General features: G+C 34.9%; 1 protein-coding gene across 1 annotated transcript in view; it reads left to right on the top strand.

Moving 5' to 3' along the window:
• The window catches only part of KANSL1L (KAT8 regulatory NSL complex subunit 1 like), a 101,834-nt gene that overhangs the window by 12,704 nt on the left and 70,406 nt on the right, over window positions 1-18,724 (top strand). Inside the window, 1 exon segment of the mRNA XM_074312574.1 lies at window positions 5,831-6,947. Within this exon segment, the coding sequence (XP_074168675.1) occupies window positions 5,860-6,947 (1,088 nt within the window). The 5' untranslated portion in view covers window positions 5,831-5,859.

The raw sequence follows: 18,724 nt of genomic DNA, 5'->3' as shown, positions 1-18,724 counted from the left end.
TTTACTATATAATGATACCATAGATCCATAAAATTTTACAGCATTTGTAAACCGAAATGTTCGTCCACGGAGATGTTCGAAAATCGAGGTACCACTGTTTATTGGTCAAAGCTGGACTTTGATGAGGTGACTGTAGAGCAGAAACATGAATGGAGTGTGGGAGCCTGCCATCTTATTTGTGGGAAATTGTTCCAGGCTGAGAGAAGAACAAGCACAAAATCCCTGAAGCAGGGATGTGCTTGTTCTGTTTCAAGAATGACCTAAGGCCTGCCAGCAGATGTGTGAGTGATCTGAGAAGCAGATCCTTCCCCAGTCAAGCCTTCAGATGACTGAAGGCCATTGTTTCTGGAGTGCAGTAATCCACGGAGACAGTTCTAGAAGACAAAGTAGTCAAGGATCTGATAACGTAGAACTTTGTAGGCCATGGTAAGGACGACCTTGGATTTTATTTTAAGTATATGGCAACCACTTATTTATTCACCAAATGGTTATTGAGCATCTGCTATATGTCAATACTTTTTCATCTTGGCAATATAATGGTTAACAAAATAGTTAAAAATCCGAACCTTCTTACCATGTTTCCCCGAAAATAAGACCTAGCCAGACCATCAGCTCTAATGTGTCTTTTGGAGCAAAAATTAATATAAGACCCAGTCTCATTTTATTATAAGACCAGTCTTACAATATAATATAATATAATATAATATAATATGATATAATATAATATAATACCGGGTCTTATATTAATTTTTGCTCCAGAAGATGCATTAGAGCTGATGATCCGGCTAGGTCTTATTTTCGGGGAAACACTGTAGATCTTAGAAGTTTAGTGATAAGTGTAGCTGTTTATGTAGTATGGAGGTAATCAGAAATGGTAGAGTTTACGATCATCAGGAAACATTATTACACACAATGATTGCATATTTAATAATTGGAATAAATGCACTTATATTTTATGCCCAAACTATATGAACATAATTAACCTTTTTTTATGTATAGGAGACGTATCTATTTTCATGAGTTTCTTTTGGTTGCAAAGTAGACAGACTTTCAGGCTTGACTTTCTTATAAGGATACACTTGGGAATAGAATACATAGGAGCTCCATGTAAATCCTAGAATAGGAACTGTGATATGGCTGGGCCTTCTAGAGACTAGAACCCAAAAGTCTTCATATGTAAATGTATTGGTTTTCTATTGCTACCTAACAAATTGCCCCAAAATTTAACGGCTTAAAACACTTACTTTATAGTTTCTGTGATCTAGGAATCCAGGCATAGCATGGTTGGGTGCCTCTGGTTCAAGGTTTCTCACAAGACTGCAGTCAAGGTGTTGGCTCAAGCTGCAGTCATCTGAAGGTTTGACTGGGGTAGGATCTGCTGCTCAGATCACTCACACACCTGTCAGCAGGCCTTAGGTCATTGCTCTGTTGGCTGGAGATGTTAGTGCTTTTCTGTGTGGGTCTTCCAGCTTACAACATGGCAGCTGGCACCCCTGAGTGAGAGAGGTGACAAAATGGAAACCACAGTTTCTTTGTAACCTAATCTCGGAAGTGACATCCCATCACCACTGCTTCATTCTCTTTTGCTAAAAGCAAGTCATAAAATCTAGTCCACACTCAAGAGGCGAGGGTTACAGAAGGGCATGAATACCAGGAGATGGGGATTATTAAGGTAATTTGTTTTTTAATGAAAATGTCAAGTGTTTTAATGACAATTGTTAGTGAAGTTACATAGATTTCAGGTGTACAATTCTGTAATACATCATCTATATATTGCACTAGGTAGTCACCACCCAGAGTCAGTTCTCTTGCCATCACCATATATTTGATCCCCGTTACCCTCATCTACCACCCTGCTACCCCCTTACCCTCTGGTAACCATTCAACTATTGTATGTGTCTATGAATTTTTGTTTCTTCATTTGTTGTCTTGTTCTTTTGTTGTTTTCAGTTTTATACATCACATACCAGTGAAGTCATATGGTTCTCTATTTTTTCTGTCTGACTTATTTCACTTAGCATAATAATCTCAAGGTCCATCCACGTTGTCACAAATGGTACTATTTAATCTTTTCTTATGGCAGAATAGTATTCCATTGTGTATATATCTACATCGAAGAAAACATAGGTATGAAACTTATGGACCTTGGGTTCAAAGAGGATTTTATGAATTTGACTTCAAAGGCAAGGGAAGTAAAAACTAAAATGAAAGAATGAGACTATATCAAACTTCTGCACAGCAAAAGAAACGATCGACAAAATAAAGAGGCACCCAACTGAATGGGAGAAGACTTTTGCAAAGAACGCCTCCGATAAGAGGCTAACATCCAAAATATATAAGGAACTCCTACAACTCAACAACATAAAAGCAAACGATCCAATTAAAAAATGGGCAGAGGACCTGAATAGACATTTCTCCAAAGAGGACATACAAATGGCCAATAGACATATGAAAAGATGCTCAACATCACTAATCATCAGAGAAATGCAAATAAAAACCACAATGAGATACCACCTCATACCTGTTAGAATGGCTATCATCAACAAGACAAATGGTAACAAGTGTTGGAGAGGCGGTGGAGAAAAAGGAACCCTCATACCCTGTTGGTGGGAATGCAAACTGGTGCAGCCGCAATGGAAGGCAGTGTGGAGGTTTGTCAAAAAATTAAGAATAGAATTACCATATGACCCAGCAATCCTTCTCCTGGGTATCTACCCCAAAAATCTAAAAACATTTATCCGTAAAGATATATGTTCTCCAATGTTCATTGCAGCTTTATTTACGGTAGCTGAGACATGGAAACAACCGAAGTGTCCTTCGATAGATTATTGGATAAAGCAGTTGTGGTATATATACACAATGAAATACTATCCTGCCATAAGATCATTTTAGAAGCTGCCAAGCAAGCGCTAGATTTCTCACCTGAGCTTTTTTGTGTGTTTTATTCTAGTTCTCAACCATAAATGTACCTTAGCCACTCTCAGTATACATTTCTTTCCCTTCTCTTTTGCTGCCAACTCTAGTTCTTGACTATTAACTGTTATATTTTCTCTACCCCTTATTTTTAGTTTAGTTTGTGCTGGGCCTAAGATGAACTGGTTCGACTGCCTCTGGCCCTGCTATATTTCACCTCTGGCCCTACTAGCCACTTTGAGTGTATCCTTAGCACTCTGCTATTTTTTGAATGGAAGTTGGTGGGTAGGGAGGGGATAGAGTGTACTGTCTTTTGAATATGACTATCTCATCAGCAAGAACTGTGATGAAAGCAGTTTCCCTTAGAGATCAATGTAGTTATTTAAATACTTCATAGATGTTTATAGATTAGAAGCTATAGGTTATTGAGTTGATCAAGTGATAGTGAATCCTGAAAAATAATTTCCCAATGCTAATAGCTTGTTTTATAATTATTTTTCTATTTCTCATAAAAGTAGAATGTAAAATACATACTAAAACCCCAATAATCTGGTTATTTTTTGCTGCTTTTTTTTTGTATTTAGGAGAAATGAGAATCTATTATATATAAAATTCATTATTTTTGAGACATAAAAGTATATAAATTTTGAGACATACAGAACTCGGGCAGAGGATTAGATAGAAATCTCAACTGTTTTTTGAGACATTATATAGTAAAGTACAAAAAGGCAAATATCTATTTTTTATTATACAGTATTAACAACCATTAACATTGGTTCATTTTTGGATTTAGTGTTTTCACCACAAGTAATAAAATTTTGTAGTTAAAATTCAACTAACCTTAAACCACCACTCTTAATTCTGTTTCACAGAACTTACCGGATGCAGCTATAGTTAAAAATTTGGTGGGTATTTTTCTGGTTTGTTTTTTAGTCTTATAAACACATAAACACACACACATACACACACACACGTAGTTTTGTGTTTGTATTTTATATATGGTACCATTCTACATATTCTGCAGTTGTTTTTTTAACTTGATACTGTTTTTGTCCATAGTGCATGTAGAGATCTAAGTCATTCTTTTTAATTGCTATATAGTATCCCGTCATGTTTTATTATCCATTCTTTTACTGTTAAACATCTAGGTTGCTTTGAAAGAATGCTTTGCTATTACAAACACTGCTCTTTTGTGCACCTGTGAGAAACACATGTTCCACATTATTATCAAATTACTGAATCAATTTATAGTCTAAACAGATGTGAGAAATCTATTTACTCACATTCCTATAAGCAAGATTTTCAGACTTAGAACATTCTTTTCCTTTTGGTGGTTGGAAAACTGGTCTCTTGTTTTGTTAATCTACATTTCCTTCATTCCTGGTGCGATTGAGTGTGTGTTTAATGACTGTGGATGTCATTATCAGCGCAGTGCCTGACTACCCAATGCAGTGCTCATTTGTAGGAGTTATTCCGGATGTTGTTTCTTTGTTATGTATGTTGTAGATATTTTCTCCTAGTCTATCACTTGCTTTTAACCCTGTGTGTGTTTTGTTTTTTTTAATCGCATAGAAATTTTTGTGCCTTTTTTTCCTTTTGAGCACTCTTGCTAATCTTTTCAAAGAATTAGCTTTCAGTGTTGTGTTTTTAAATAGGAATTAAAGGTGTGGAGTTACAGCTAGAACATTGAATGGAGGCGTTCAATATGAGTGTGTGGCCTTTTAAATGACTTAACTGTCGTGCATTGAAACAAAAAATACGGGACATCATAGTTCCAAAATGTTTTCAAAAATGTCTAATCGTTAATGATATAAAATTTTTTCACTGTTCAATCTTCATAATTTTTAATGGTACTGAATTTTAACTTTTTCTATATTTCACAATATATGGTTTTATATGTTTTCTTTTGATAAAATGAAATTTGTTTAATTATGGGATTAATTTTTAGTGGTCATCTGTAACAATTCCCACTACTTTCCAGGCCGGAATAATAGCTTCTATCATAACTGATAACTGTCCATTTGTGAAAAGTGAAAAAATTATTGCTGATGCTTTTTCAGGAAATATTTTTGCACATAGCAGATTAGGCAAGTTTTCATTATCACATTATTTTTAACAGCTGTGAAATTATATACTTTTTTATTTGTAGTTCAGTTCACTTACATCTTGCATTTTTAGTATGTTTTAGTTATTAATACTGTTCAGATTGTTAAGTTTAAATTGATAAATCGACATTTAGAGTAATTTATTATATTTTATAAAAATAATTCTAACTTTTGGCTGAAAGTGTGAGATTGAGTCACATTTTCTAGTATGATATCCAGATTCCAGGATGGAATGTTTTCTTTTAACTCTCTCTCTAAATATTGTTTAAAAATGGAATCTTGAGATGTATAGTTGAGCCTTGAACAACACAGGTTTGAACTGCGTGGGTCCACTTATATACAGAAATTTTTTATGATTTTCTTAACAAAATTTCCATTATTTTATTGTAAGAATACATATAACATACAAAATATGTGTGAATTAACTATGTTATAACTTTGAGGAGTCAAAGGTTATATGTGGATTTTAAACTTGGCGAGAGGTTGGTGCCTTTAACTCTTACATTTTTCAATGGTCAACTGTATTTACACACACAAATATTTATCTACCACTTATTGTGCTAGGTAGTGTGAAACTTTAACTGGAGCTTGGGTATTAGGCTCACAGTCAGACCGAAGAACAGTTTAGTCCTAGTTGAATTCTTTATGAACTAGAACAAAAGGGCAGAGATAGTGTTAGGAGTTGGAAAATAAAGGAGGAGTTGGTTCTGTTGACATTTTAATCAGAAACATTAAAATTGTTGCCTTTGGAAAAACTATAAGCATAAAACTTTTTTCTAGATATTTGATTATTTATTTTTACATTATTTTAGGTTTCCAGTAATTATCTGCTGGATTCGCCATGACCCCAGCTCTGAGGGAGGCAGCAACAAAGGGTATCTGGTTTTCATCTTTGCCAAGTACCATGGAGTCTGACAAGATGCTATGCATGGAAAGTTCAAGAACTGTAGATGAAAAGCTAAAGGGAGACACTTTCTCTCAGATGCTGGGATTTCCTACTCCTGAACCTACCCTTAACACTAATTTTGTGAATTTAAAACATTTTGGCTCCCCTCAGTCTTCAAAACGTTATCAGACAGTTCTTTTAATGACTTCTAATTCTACATTAAATAAATACAATGAGAATTATAAACAGAAGAAATTAGGGGAGCCCAATTGCAATAAACTCAAAAACATATTGTATAATGGCAATAACATTCAGCTCAGTAAAATCTCTCGTTCTCATTCCGAAGAGTTCATCAAAAAGGAACCTCTGTCCGATACCACAAGTCAGTGCATGACAGATGTAAAAGTTATTCTGGATTCAAATATAACCCAAGACACTAATGTAAATAAGGTACAACTACAAAACTGTCAACGGTACCAAAAGAATGCACTTTTGGATAAAGGTACTGATGCTGAGATTAAAAAGGGTTTATTGCACTGTGCCCAAAAGAAAATTGGGCCCGGCCATTCAAATGTGCCTGTTAGTTCCTCAGCTGCTGAAAAAGAGGAGGAAGTGAATGCTCGTTTACTTCATTGTGTAAGTAAACAGAAAACTTTACTTAGCCAAGCTAGAAGAACTCAGAAACATTTGCAGATGTGCCTGGCAAAACATGTTGTCAAGCACTATGGTCAGCAAATGAAATTTTCTATGAAACATCAGCTCCCCAAAATGAAGATCTTTCATGAACCTACCACAATTTTGGATAACAGTTTATCTAAGTGCACTGAAATTAAGCCAGATATCAACCTATTGAATGCAGAGAGTAAATTGTGGAATGATACAAAAAATGGCTTTGCACGGTGTACAGCTGCAGAAATCCAAAGATTTGCACTGTCTGCTACAGGGCTGTTGTCTCATGTTGAAGAGGGTCTGGATTCTGATGCAACTGATAGCAGCTCTGACGATGATTTGGATGAATATACCATTAAAAAAAATGTGGCAGTGTAAGTGCAAAATTATTATTAGACCTTTTACTGTTACGTATATAGCAGCAATTTTGTCTTGATTTCAAAAGTGTGTTAAAAGGTGTGTTAAAAGGAAATAGATTTTCTAAAATCTTAATGCCTTAATCTTTAAGTTATAGAACTGGTGCATTTTAAACAACGTTTCATTTGTTAAACTGCTGTGTGTGAATACATACATACTACTTAAAAATAAGTGACCCAATTGCTCTATCTGGGAAATACCAATACAGGAGTAATAAAAGCTAATTAGCTGTAAGTAAGCATTGTTGCTATTCTTCAATAGACTATTGACAAGGCCTAAAATTTTGCTTAAGTGATCTAGCCAATATGTTAGTAGCTAAAACTAAAAAAATTGTAATTTTTCTGTACTCGTATATGTAGTTGTAAAGGTACAAAAATTGAGGTTGGCAATCCACGAAATTGCTCTCTCTATATTTATCTTTTTTTCCACTCTGTGATTTAATCTTTACTTGATTTTCCTGCCCTTTCTTCCTTTGTCTCTAGTACCAAACTGGCCACAAGAATTATCTTGTACATCTTAGAACCAGCATGAGCATGTGTTCAATGAATGAATGAATGAAATATGCAAAACTATGGACATTTAAAAGTAATTATTTTATTGTATTAACATTTGCATTTTTTAAATATTGATAAGTAAAAATGATTGTATTTATCTTTAAAATCTTAAATTATATTATTATAAATGCCTTTTTTTTTCTTTTAAGTTTATAGTGCTGATAAGAAAAACAAATTCCTTCACTCTGACTAGGAAGTTTAGCTGTGAAGGAATATAATTGTTTTAGGAAATTGGAAAGCACTCACATTCACCATTGCCATTACCATTGTTAGTTTAAATATATATTTGACTTGTCCCTTTTCCTTTCCCTCCAAAAATGTAGGCAATAGATTAATTCATAATGACATTACTGATATGCTTTAAAAATAACTTTTGGTTGAGAGACTAGTATGCATTAGACAATTTTTTAAAAAGTTATTTTCCTTCGGAAAGAAAAATGGAAGGATTTTATGTTTTTTTGTAGGTTTGTGATACAATCTTTATAGCACAATATGAATGGAACTTCCCACCCCCACCTCCACCCCAGTGTTCCTTTGGTGAAGGAGCAGAGATTCTGCATTACTATTATTACAATCATGGCTTGCTCTGTGACCTTGAGCAAAAGTTGAAATTATTCTTTACCCTCCAAATGAGAATTCTTCTTTGGTTTGCTTAAAGAGTTCTGGAGATAATTAGATGAAATTTTAAATATAAAGTACCTTATTGGCACTGATTGGGCAAAGAGTGTCTTATCAAGCACTTTACTATTGTGGAAGACTGGAGTTTAATATTCCACAGGAAACTTGGGGAGTCACTGTAAAATATATGCCTGAGTTAACCATGTGAGAGGTGAGGAAGCTGGATCATTTGTGCATCAAATCCCATCACTGAGTGAAGGCTGTTTCCGGGTTGTGTTAATTCCCTTGCATGTCTGTTCTGCTACTTGGGTGACAAAGCAGGCTCAAGCAACAACAACAATAACAACAAAAAAACAAAAAAAATGCAAGTGCTGGCAGTTGGAAGTCAGGTCTGTGTGTGCTGAACTGGTGTGAGGGGATGTGAGTGAGTCACTGACAGACTGTTACAATTATGTTACCTCTCCTCTGGTGGTAAGACCTTAGAGTTCTAGCATTTCTTTTCTGCGGGGGAAATGATATCAGTTACTTTCTTTCAGGATGCATATGGGAAAACTCACAGAGTTAACGCAGAAACATGGTTCTTTGTCTATTCAAGGAAACTTGCCAGCATCTTCCAAATCACACAATCGTTCTGGATGTTGGGAGAAAAACCCCATCATTTCCCCAATTTAGTTCCCATACATTCAAATTTTCTTTAAGTTTTTACTTCGGAATGTAAATAGTCTTGATAAGGAAATTCTTTTAAACAAGATTAGATATTCACCAACAAAGAAGGGAGAACTGTTGATATTTAGTTATAAACTATCAGGGGAATCTTTCCAGATTGAAAAAACTAAATAGGTAGTTTCTTGCAGATCTACAGAAATGAGTAGTCATAGTTTTCTTTACCCTTTCCTATTTTGCCAGTGGAAAGGAAAAGAAGAACCAAGTGATGAATTTCTCTTTGAGGAACTGGATAAATAGGAGTATGAACTCAGTGTGACATACAGAGAATAAAGAGACTAATATTTCATTAATAAATTACAAATTAGAGTACCTTTTTATTTGTATAATGTGAAGTTGACAAATTGTTTTTGCGTTCATTATCTGTTAAATTCTCTACACTTTGGAAAGAGTGGGAGAAGTCTAATTTTTATTTTATTTATTTTTATGGGGAACAAAGGAAAAGTTGAATGAAAACCAATCCGAGAGAAATTGCAATAATAATTGAGTGACAATTTGTGAAGGTCCCAGCAAAATTAAATAGAAAGTACGGAGTTCTCATATATTCCCTGCCTGCCACACACACAGCCTCTCTCGTTTTCAACATCCCTCACCACAGTGGGACATTCGTTGCAGCCAGTGAAGCTGTATAGACACATTACCACTCAAAGTCCATGGCTTACATTAGAGTTTCCTCTTCGTGTTGTACATTCTATGGGTTTGGACAAATGTATAATGACATGTATCCACCATTATATTATAGCATCATACACAATAGTTTCACTCCCCTACAAATACTCTGTGTTCTGCCTGTTCATCCTTCCCTCCCCACAACTCTTGACAACCACTAATTTTTCATTATCTCCTTAGTTTTGTCTTTTCCAGAAAGACATATAATTAGAATCATACAGTATGTAACTTTTCAGATTGGCTTTTTTGACTTAGTAATGTGCATTTAAGTTTATACCATGTCTTTTCCTGGCTTGATAGCTCACTTCTTTCTAGCTTTGAATAATATTCCATTGTCTAAATAAACCACAGTTTATCTATCCATTCACCTGTTGAAAGATGTCTCGGCTGCTTCCAGGTTTTGGAAATTATGAATAAAGCTGCTATAAACATTCACATGTAGGTTTTTTGTGTGGACATAAATTTTCAGTTCATTTGCATAAATACCAAAGAGTGCCATTGTTAGATCGTATGATAAGAGTGTGCTTAGTTTTTTTAAGAACTTACCAAACTGTTTAAAATGACTGTACTGTTTTGCATTTCAACCAATAGTGAGTGAGAATTCCTATTGCTCCACATCCTTGCCATTATTTAATGATGTCTGGGTTTTGGATTTTGATTATTCTAATAGGTGTGTAGTGTCATCTTACTGTTTTAATTTGCAATTCCCTAACAACATATGATGTTGAGCATCTTTTCAAATGCTTACTTATGTGTGTGTGTATGCCAGGGGTTCCAAAAAATGTATACACATTTAAGATAACATCTCTTAAAATGTGTATATATATTTTGGCTCTCTCTTTCTCTCTATCCTCTCTCTCTCTCCCCCTCCATACACAAACACACACACACACACACACACACACACACACACACGAAAAATATTTAATGAGGTGTTTGTTCCTCAATCTTTTGCCTACTTTTTAATTGGGTTGTTCTTTTTTGTTGAGTTTGAAGAGTTCTTGGTATACTTTGGATAGCAGTCCTTTAACAGATATGTCTTTTGCAAATATTTTCTCCCAGTCTGTGCCTTGTCTTATTCTCTTGAGAGTCTTTTGCAGAGCAGAAGCTTTTAACTTGAATGAAGTCCAGTTTACCAATTATTCCTTTCATGGACCATGCCTCTGATGTTCTAGCTAAAGTGTCATCACCATGTGCAAGGTTACCTAAATTTTCTCCTGTGTTATCATCTATGAGTTTTATGTCTTATGTTTAGGTTTATGATTACATTCTTGGTAACAATGTAAGGCCTGTGTCTAGATTCTTTTTTTTGTTTTGTTTTGCGTATGGATGTCCAGTTTTTCCAACACCATTTGTTGAAAAGACTGTCTTTCTCCATTGCATTGCCTTTGCTCCTTTGTCAAGAATCAGTTAATCATATTTATGTGGGTTTATTTCTGGGCTTTCTCCTCTGTTTCATTGATCTATTTGTATATTCTTTCATCCATACCATATTGCATTGATTACTGTAGCTTTCTTTATACTAAGTCTTAAATATGGATAGCATCAGTCCTCTGATGTTTTTGTGTTTCCTTCAATATTGTATTGGCTCTCCTGTGTCTTTTACTTCTCCATATAAACTATAGAATCAGTTTGTCAATATCTACAAAATAACTTGCTGGGATTTTGATTGGGATTATGTTGAGTTCCTGGATCAAGTTGGGAAAAACTGATACATTGACAATATTGAGTCTTCCTATTCATGAACATGGTATATCTATTTATTTAGTTCTTTGATATATTTCATCAGAGTGCTATAGTTTTTCTCATACAGATCTTGTATGTATAAATCTTTTATAAGATTTATATCTAAGTATTTCATTTTGGGGGGTGCTAATGTACATGGTAATGTGTTTTTAATTCACATTCCACTTATTTATCGCTAGTATATAGGAAAGCAGTTGACTTTTGTGTATTAACCTTGTATCCTGCAACCTTACTGTAATCACTTAGTAGCTGCAAGAGTTTATTTTTTGTGTGTGCAATGTTTTTTGGATGTTTCCCATAAATAATCATGTCATCTGCAAGCCAAGAGTTTTATTTGTTCCTTACAAACCTGTATATTTTTTCTTTCCTCTTTTCATCTTATTGCATAGCTAGGATTTCTAGTATGATGTTGAAAAGAAGAGGTGAGGGGATATCTTCACTTGTTCCTGATCCTAACAAGAAATTTTCTAGTTTCTTACCATTAAGTATGATGTAACTATAGGTTTTTGATAGATAAGCTTTATCAAGTTGAGGCAATTCCCTCTATTTTTACTTTACTGTGAATTCTCATCATGAAAGGGTGTTGAATTTTGTGAAATGCTTTCTGTATGTCTATTGATAATGATCGTGTGATTTTTCTTTTTGACGTGATATGATAATGATGTGATGCCTGTTGATATGATGGATTACATAAGTGATTTTTGAATGTCGAACCAGCCTTTCAAACCTGGAATACATCCTACTTGGTCATAGCTTGTGTCTTTTTATATATTGTTGAATTCAATGTACTAATATTTTGTTGAAAATTTTGCATTTATCTTTATGTGAGATATCACTCTGTGGTTTTCTTTTGTAATGTTTTTGGTTTTAGTGTCAGGGTAATGCTGGCTTCATAGAATGAGTTAGGAAGTAGTCCCTCTGCTTCTGTCTTCTGGAAGAGATTGTAGACAATTTGTCAAATTTCTTTAAAATTTTGGTAGATTTTTGCCAGTGAACCCATTTGGGCTAGGTGCTTTCTATTTTGGAAGGTTATTAATCATTGAGTCAATTTCTTTAATAGATATAGGCCTATTCAGATTGTCTATTTCTTCGTGTGAGTTTTGACAAATTGTGTGTTTCAAGGAATTGCCCATTTATCTAGGTTATCAAATTTGTGGACTTAGAGTTGTTCATAATATTCCTTTATTATAATTTTAGTGTCCATAGGATCTGTGGGGATTTCTCCTCTTTCATTTCTGATATTTGTTATTTTTTTCATCTCTCTTTTTTTCTAGTTAGCCTGGTTAGAGGCTTATTGATTTTATTGATCTTTTCAAAAAACCACTTTTTGGTTTCATTGATTTTCTCAATTGCTTTTGTGTTTCCAGTTTCATTGATTTCTGCCCTGATTTTTATTATTTCTTTTCTTCTACTTACTTTGGTTTCATTTTGCCCTTTTCCCAGTTTCCTAAAGAAATTTAGATGATTGATATTTCAGATCTTTATTTCTAATATTTGCATTTAATGCTATGAATTCTGTGCATTTCTTGTAATGGTTCTTCCCCACAAGCATTATTTTCACTGCATCCCATACATTTTGATGATTTGTATTTGCATTTTCATTTAAGTTCATAATATTATAAAATTTCTCTTAAGTTTTTTTCTTTGTCCCATATGTTACTTAGAAGCGTGTTGTTTAATCTCCAAGTATTTTTGGATTTTCCAGTTAATCTTTCTGTTACTGATTTCTAATTTAATTCTGTTGTGGTCTGAGAGCAGACATTATATAATCTCTCTCTCTCTCTTTTTTTAAAATCATTGTTAAAGTGTGTTTTATTGCCCAGAATGTGGTCTCTTTCGGTGACTGTTTCATAGTGGCTTGAGAAGAGTGTGTAATCTGCTGTTGCTGGATGAAATAGGCTCTAGATGTCAGTTATTTCCAGTTGATTAATGTGTTGTTGAGTTCAACTGTATCTGTACTGTTAAATTTTTTTGCCTGCTGGATCTGTGCATTTCTGATCGAGGAAGTGTTAACGTCTTTAACTATAATAGGGGATTAATTTATTTATCCTTGCAGTTCTATCAGTTTTTGCCTCATGTAGTTTGATGCTCTTTTAGTAGGCTCGTACACGTTAAGGATTGTTATTTTCTTGAACTGTTGACCCTTTTATGTAATGTCCCTCTTTATCCATGATAACTTTCCTTGCCCTGAAGTCTGCTCTGTCTGAACTTAATATCGCTACTGCCACTTTCTTTTGATTAGTGTTAGCCTGGTGTAACTTTCTTCACCCCTTTACTTTTAATCTGTATGTGTCTATATTTACAGTGAGTTTCTTATAGATAATGTATAGTTAGTTGGGTCTTGTTTTTTGGTCCGCTCTGACAATTTCTGTCTTTTAGTTAGTGTATTTGGATCGTTGATGTTTAAAGTGATTATTGACATAAGAGATTAATATCTACCATATTTGTCACTGTTTTCTATTTGTTACCCTCAGTTTTTGCTCTTATTTTTGTCTTCCATCCTTTTTCTGTCTTTTGTGGTTGTAATTGAACATTTCATATGATGTACTTTCCCTCCTTTTTTAGCATCTCCATTATACTTTTCTGTGTTTTTGTTTTGCTTTTGTGTTTGCTCTTTTTAGTGGTTACCCTAGAGTTTGCAGTATACATATACAGCTTATCCAAGTTGTCTTTCAAGTAACATTATGCCTCTTCCTGGTTAGTGCAAGTATATTATAATAACGTTAATCCTGTCCATTGTACTACTTCCACTTACACATAAGCATATATAAGCATTCACATACAAGCACAAGCAGGTACACATAACCGATTACATTGTTGCTATTATTATTTTTGAACAATTAGATCCATTAAAGATAAAAAAGGAAAAGTTATTTTACTTTCACTTATTCTCCAATGTTCTTCCTCTCTTTATATAGATCCTAGTCTGACCTATACAATTTTCCTTCTCTCTGGAAAACTTCTTAACATTTGGCATATAGGGGAATGATGTCAATATAGTGTGGAATCTGGCTTGGATTTTTTTTCCCAACCATTTTAAATGTGTTAATGTTTTAGAATGATCAAGGGGCAAACTTTTTCACAACTAAAGAGAAAGCCTTAGTAGTATAAGAAAAATGCTGAAAATTCTGTAAAAGTACCCTCAATATTGCATTACAGTGCTAGTTTATTGGCTTTAAAAATTGCTACATATCCCACTGTGTTAAAAGATCTGAGGAAGTTGTAAGCTTAGTTGAAGAAGCTGTGAGGATAGTTCCTCTGTATTAAAAAGAAATTGATGAAGAAAGCTACCAGCAGATGATATTTTTAATTTTCATTAAACTGGTCTCTTTTAGAAGTGAATATCTTCAAGGACCCACTTCAAAGGAAGAAGCATGAGCTTCTGGGCATGAAACTTTAAAGGATGGACTGGCTTATTGATACAAATGCCAGTGGAAAGTTAAATTGTACTAATATTTTTATAAGGATTATTACTGTTTTGTTAGGACTCAGATTTAAAAATTCTATAGGTTTTGAGTGGTCTGGCTCTAATTCTGTTTTCTTCATAAGTTCAGCTATTTGAATTTTGTAGAACATGGGGTTATTCAGGAATGCATGTGTGGTGTTACAGCAGAAATGCCTGTCCTCAATTCTGGGTTAGTGATAGTCACCTTCTGACTAACAAGCACAGGCTAATCATCTTTTATTTAATTTTTTTTTTTTCATTGCCCATCGTTGTGGCCACTACTAGCCCTTTTGTGTGCAGTAGAAAGAGGTGCTCCTTCTACTGAGCAGATTTAGATTTGTAATTGCAGGGCTTGGCATGCAGAGCTCTTGCTAGTGTTTAGCTCTGCTTGCCCCTTTAGGCAGGCCCTTGTGCAGTGTAAAAGGACAGTAGTCCCTCCTTACCTGTGGTTTCACTTCTTGTGTTTTCAGTTACCCATGGTCAACTTCAGTCCAAAAATATTAAATGGAAAAATTCTAGAAATAAACAATTCATAAGTTTTAAATTACACACTGTTCTGAGTAGCATGATGAAATCTCATACTGTCCCAGTCCATCCCGCCCAGGGCGTGAATCATCCCTTTGTCCAATGGTACCACAATGTAATATGCTACCAGCCTCTTAGTCGCTTTGTAGCCATCTTGGTTATTAGATTGACTGTCATGGTATCTCAGTGCTTGTGTTCAAGTAATTCTTATTTTACATAATGCCCCAAAGTGTAAGAGTAGTGATGTTAGCAATTTGGATATGCTAAATAGAAGTCGTAAAGTGCTTCCTTTAAGTGAGTTCTTAAGGAAAGAAAAAAAATTGTATGTTGAGGTTGCTAAGATTTATGGTAAGAATGAATCTTCTGTCTGTGAAATTGTAATAAATGAAAAATAAATTCATGCAAGTTTTTCTGCCACACCTCAAACTAAAAGTTATGGCCACAGTGCATGATATCAGTGCTTAGTTAAGATGAAAAACATGTTACATTTGAGGTGGAAGACGTGAAAAGAGACAGATCACACTCATAACTTTTGTTACAGTATATTGTCATAACTGTTCTATTTTATTTTGAGTTATCGTTGTTTATCTCTTACTGTGCCTAATTTATAAATTAAACTTTATCATAAGTATGTATGTATAGGGAAAAAAAATAATATAAATAGAGTTTAATACTAACCACGGTTTCAGGCATCCACTGCGGGGTTTGGAACATATTCCCCATGGCTAAGGGAGGACTACTGTAATTTGGAAACACTACGTGGTGGCCTGGCTTCCTGAGCAAAAGACACACACACACACACACACACACACACACGCACACTGCTTGTTGAACTGCTAAAGCATGTGACTTTAGCTTGTTCCGTTAGCAAGTAGGTTTTGATCAGTTTAAATAATTCATTTATTTCCTTTATTTAATATGTCCCTAGTTGTCAGTGCTTGGTATTATGTACGAATTTTAAAAACAGACCATTAACTTTCAAAATTCTTGCCATGTAAGAGAAAGGGGTAGTATTGAAAGAGTGAATAAGTATTCCCAACCTCTCCCTTATTTCTTTTATCCTTTCTTTGGCTGGGTTGGCTGGGGGAAGGAGGAGGTGGGGAGATTGTAGTAGGAGAACAAGAGTAAATTTAAATTTGCCAGTCTGATATGTGACTTCTTTTAAACTAATACTGAAAATTTCAGTTTAGAACACTTGGTTCTTCCAGAGTTATAGGCAGAATTGCATAATATATGAAGATTGTTTTTGTTCCCTTTCATTTCTGCTTCCTTTGAGGGAACCCTTTTTATGTTCCAGTCTTAGATTATCGTTGGACATTCTAAATCCCACTCCTTGGTTTATCTCCATGTCAGAATTTCCTAGAGTTCACAACTGTTTTTATTTATTTATTTCTTGTTTAATTGTTTGTTTTTTTCTGTGTGTATATAAAACTGTGTGGTAGAATATTAATGTTATTAACGTGTGTCAATGAGACTTAATTTTGTTGAAGACAATGAACATTTTAAAAAGGACTTATTAACCTAAATGACTCGAATTGCATAAAATATTTTTGAAGGAAGAGTGTGTTAAGGTAACAAGAAGACCTCAACATGAATATATAGAAATTTTTTCTCATTTTGTAAGGATTTAGGTTTGCCTCACAGGGTTTTGCAGGGAGCTGTTGGCTTTCCTATCCTCTAGGATGCTGTCCTTGCCTGCATTGTTGATACTAAGTCACTTGTGCTTTATCTGATTTCCACACCTAATCATTTTTAATGACAGAGGTTGCACATTAGTTTGGCTCGTATCTGATTGTCAAGAACTTAGACACATACCGCCACCTAACTGCAAGTAAGGCTGGAAAATACAGTCTTTAGCAGAGCTGCCATGGACTCAACTAAAACTCGGGGGTGGGGAGGTTATTATTTGAAAAATAGAGGAGAATAGATATTGCGGGAAAATACACAGTTCAATTTGCCCCTTTGGCCACTCATATCCGTGCATTCCCTTCTCATAGAGAAAGCACATCGACTCCTGAAGGATGACAACTGAAAGATGACAACTCAAAGTCACATTCAATGGGTGGAGTCAATCTCTCTTTGTCAGATCCAGATGAGGTTCCTTATGATGTGGTGACCTGTAAACTAATAGAAACGTTTTCTAACCGTCTTGCTCTCTTGTTTCTTGTATGTATGTTGGAGTAAGGACAGGAAAGCTGCAACAAACACTCCCAGTGGGAAAAGAGGACAGGATACACATGATAGTTCTGGTCCTTACAGTAATTAATAAGACTCCTTGCTCCGGAACTAGAGTAACATCTTGATAGGATCCTAATTCTGCTTTCTTAGAGAAACTCCTTTGTCCTCCATCGTCCCCGACTTTGCTCTTTGGGAATTATTCCTTATCCATTATCCTTTGTGTCCACATGTGAAGTAGGTGTTGGAGCATGCACCATTATTGAAAACTGCACTGCATTCTCACCCTGCTTCCTTCTGGTGCAGATTTGGGCTCGCTAGATGTTAGGCTTGTGGTGTTTTCATGATAATAGAGTTCCCTAAAAAATGTGGGTGTACATTCTGGTTGATTCTGTCAGTTACATGTGAAAATATCACAGCCAAAGGTCTTATTTGGTCCTAGTTGTTAATCATGAAGACTAGTTAATTTACTAGTTATTGTCCTCTCTCCCTCAGTTTAATGACTGCTACCTTGAGGCTACTGAACATTTGGGTAGGAATTCATCTGATTTTTGCTCCTAAGCTGGCTCTCATTGTGTGGCTTATAACTCTTTACAAGAGATTCTTGGAATACGTGTGTGTGTGTGTGTGTGTGTGTGTGTGTGTGTGTGTGTTTATATGTAGAGAAGCAGTTGGCTTTTCTGTTCCTTCAAGTTCCTGTGTTACTGGATTATCCATTAAATTAGAAGTCGGCTATCGTCAGAGCCTCCCTAAGTTGAGTTGTACTCCCTTTTGTCTCTGCTTATAAACCAATTCTTGCCTAAATTCATTTATATTGGGCTTAAAACAACAGGGAACAGCCAACACCTACATTTTCTAACTGCTTCAGCTAGAACTATAGTCTTGGCAGGCACTTGGTCTCCCTTTTAAATGATCATGTTTTGCTAGTATAGATATAGCAAATGGATGGATAACTAACTGTACCATCCGTTTCCTAACTGCTTAAGTTAATATAACATGTTTTGGGTTTCTCTCATGGCGCACTGTATTGGTCATAGCAATTTCTGTAACATTTAGCATAAACGCTAAGTTGTTGTAAGAAAGATACTTAAAACTAGTGGCGTAAGCATGATATCACTGTTTTTCTCACAGAACAGTTGAGGGATAAATGCATGATACAGGATAGATAAAAAGCTCTGCTTCTATGAAATTGTCCAGAAACCCCCAAAGAAGGAATCTATGAACTACTTTAATGTTTGTTAGTTTTTCTTAAAGATTCTGGCCCAATATACAACTGTAG

This window comes from Rhinolophus sinicus, linkage group LG01 (assembly GCF_036562045.2).
Source record: "Rhinolophus sinicus isolate RSC01 linkage group LG01, ASM3656204v1, whole genome shotgun sequence".
NCBI lineage: Eukaryota > Metazoa > Chordata > Mammalia > Chiroptera > Rhinolophidae > Rhinolophus > Rhinolophus sinicus.
This window is presented reverse-complemented; position numbering and strand designations above follow the sequence as displayed.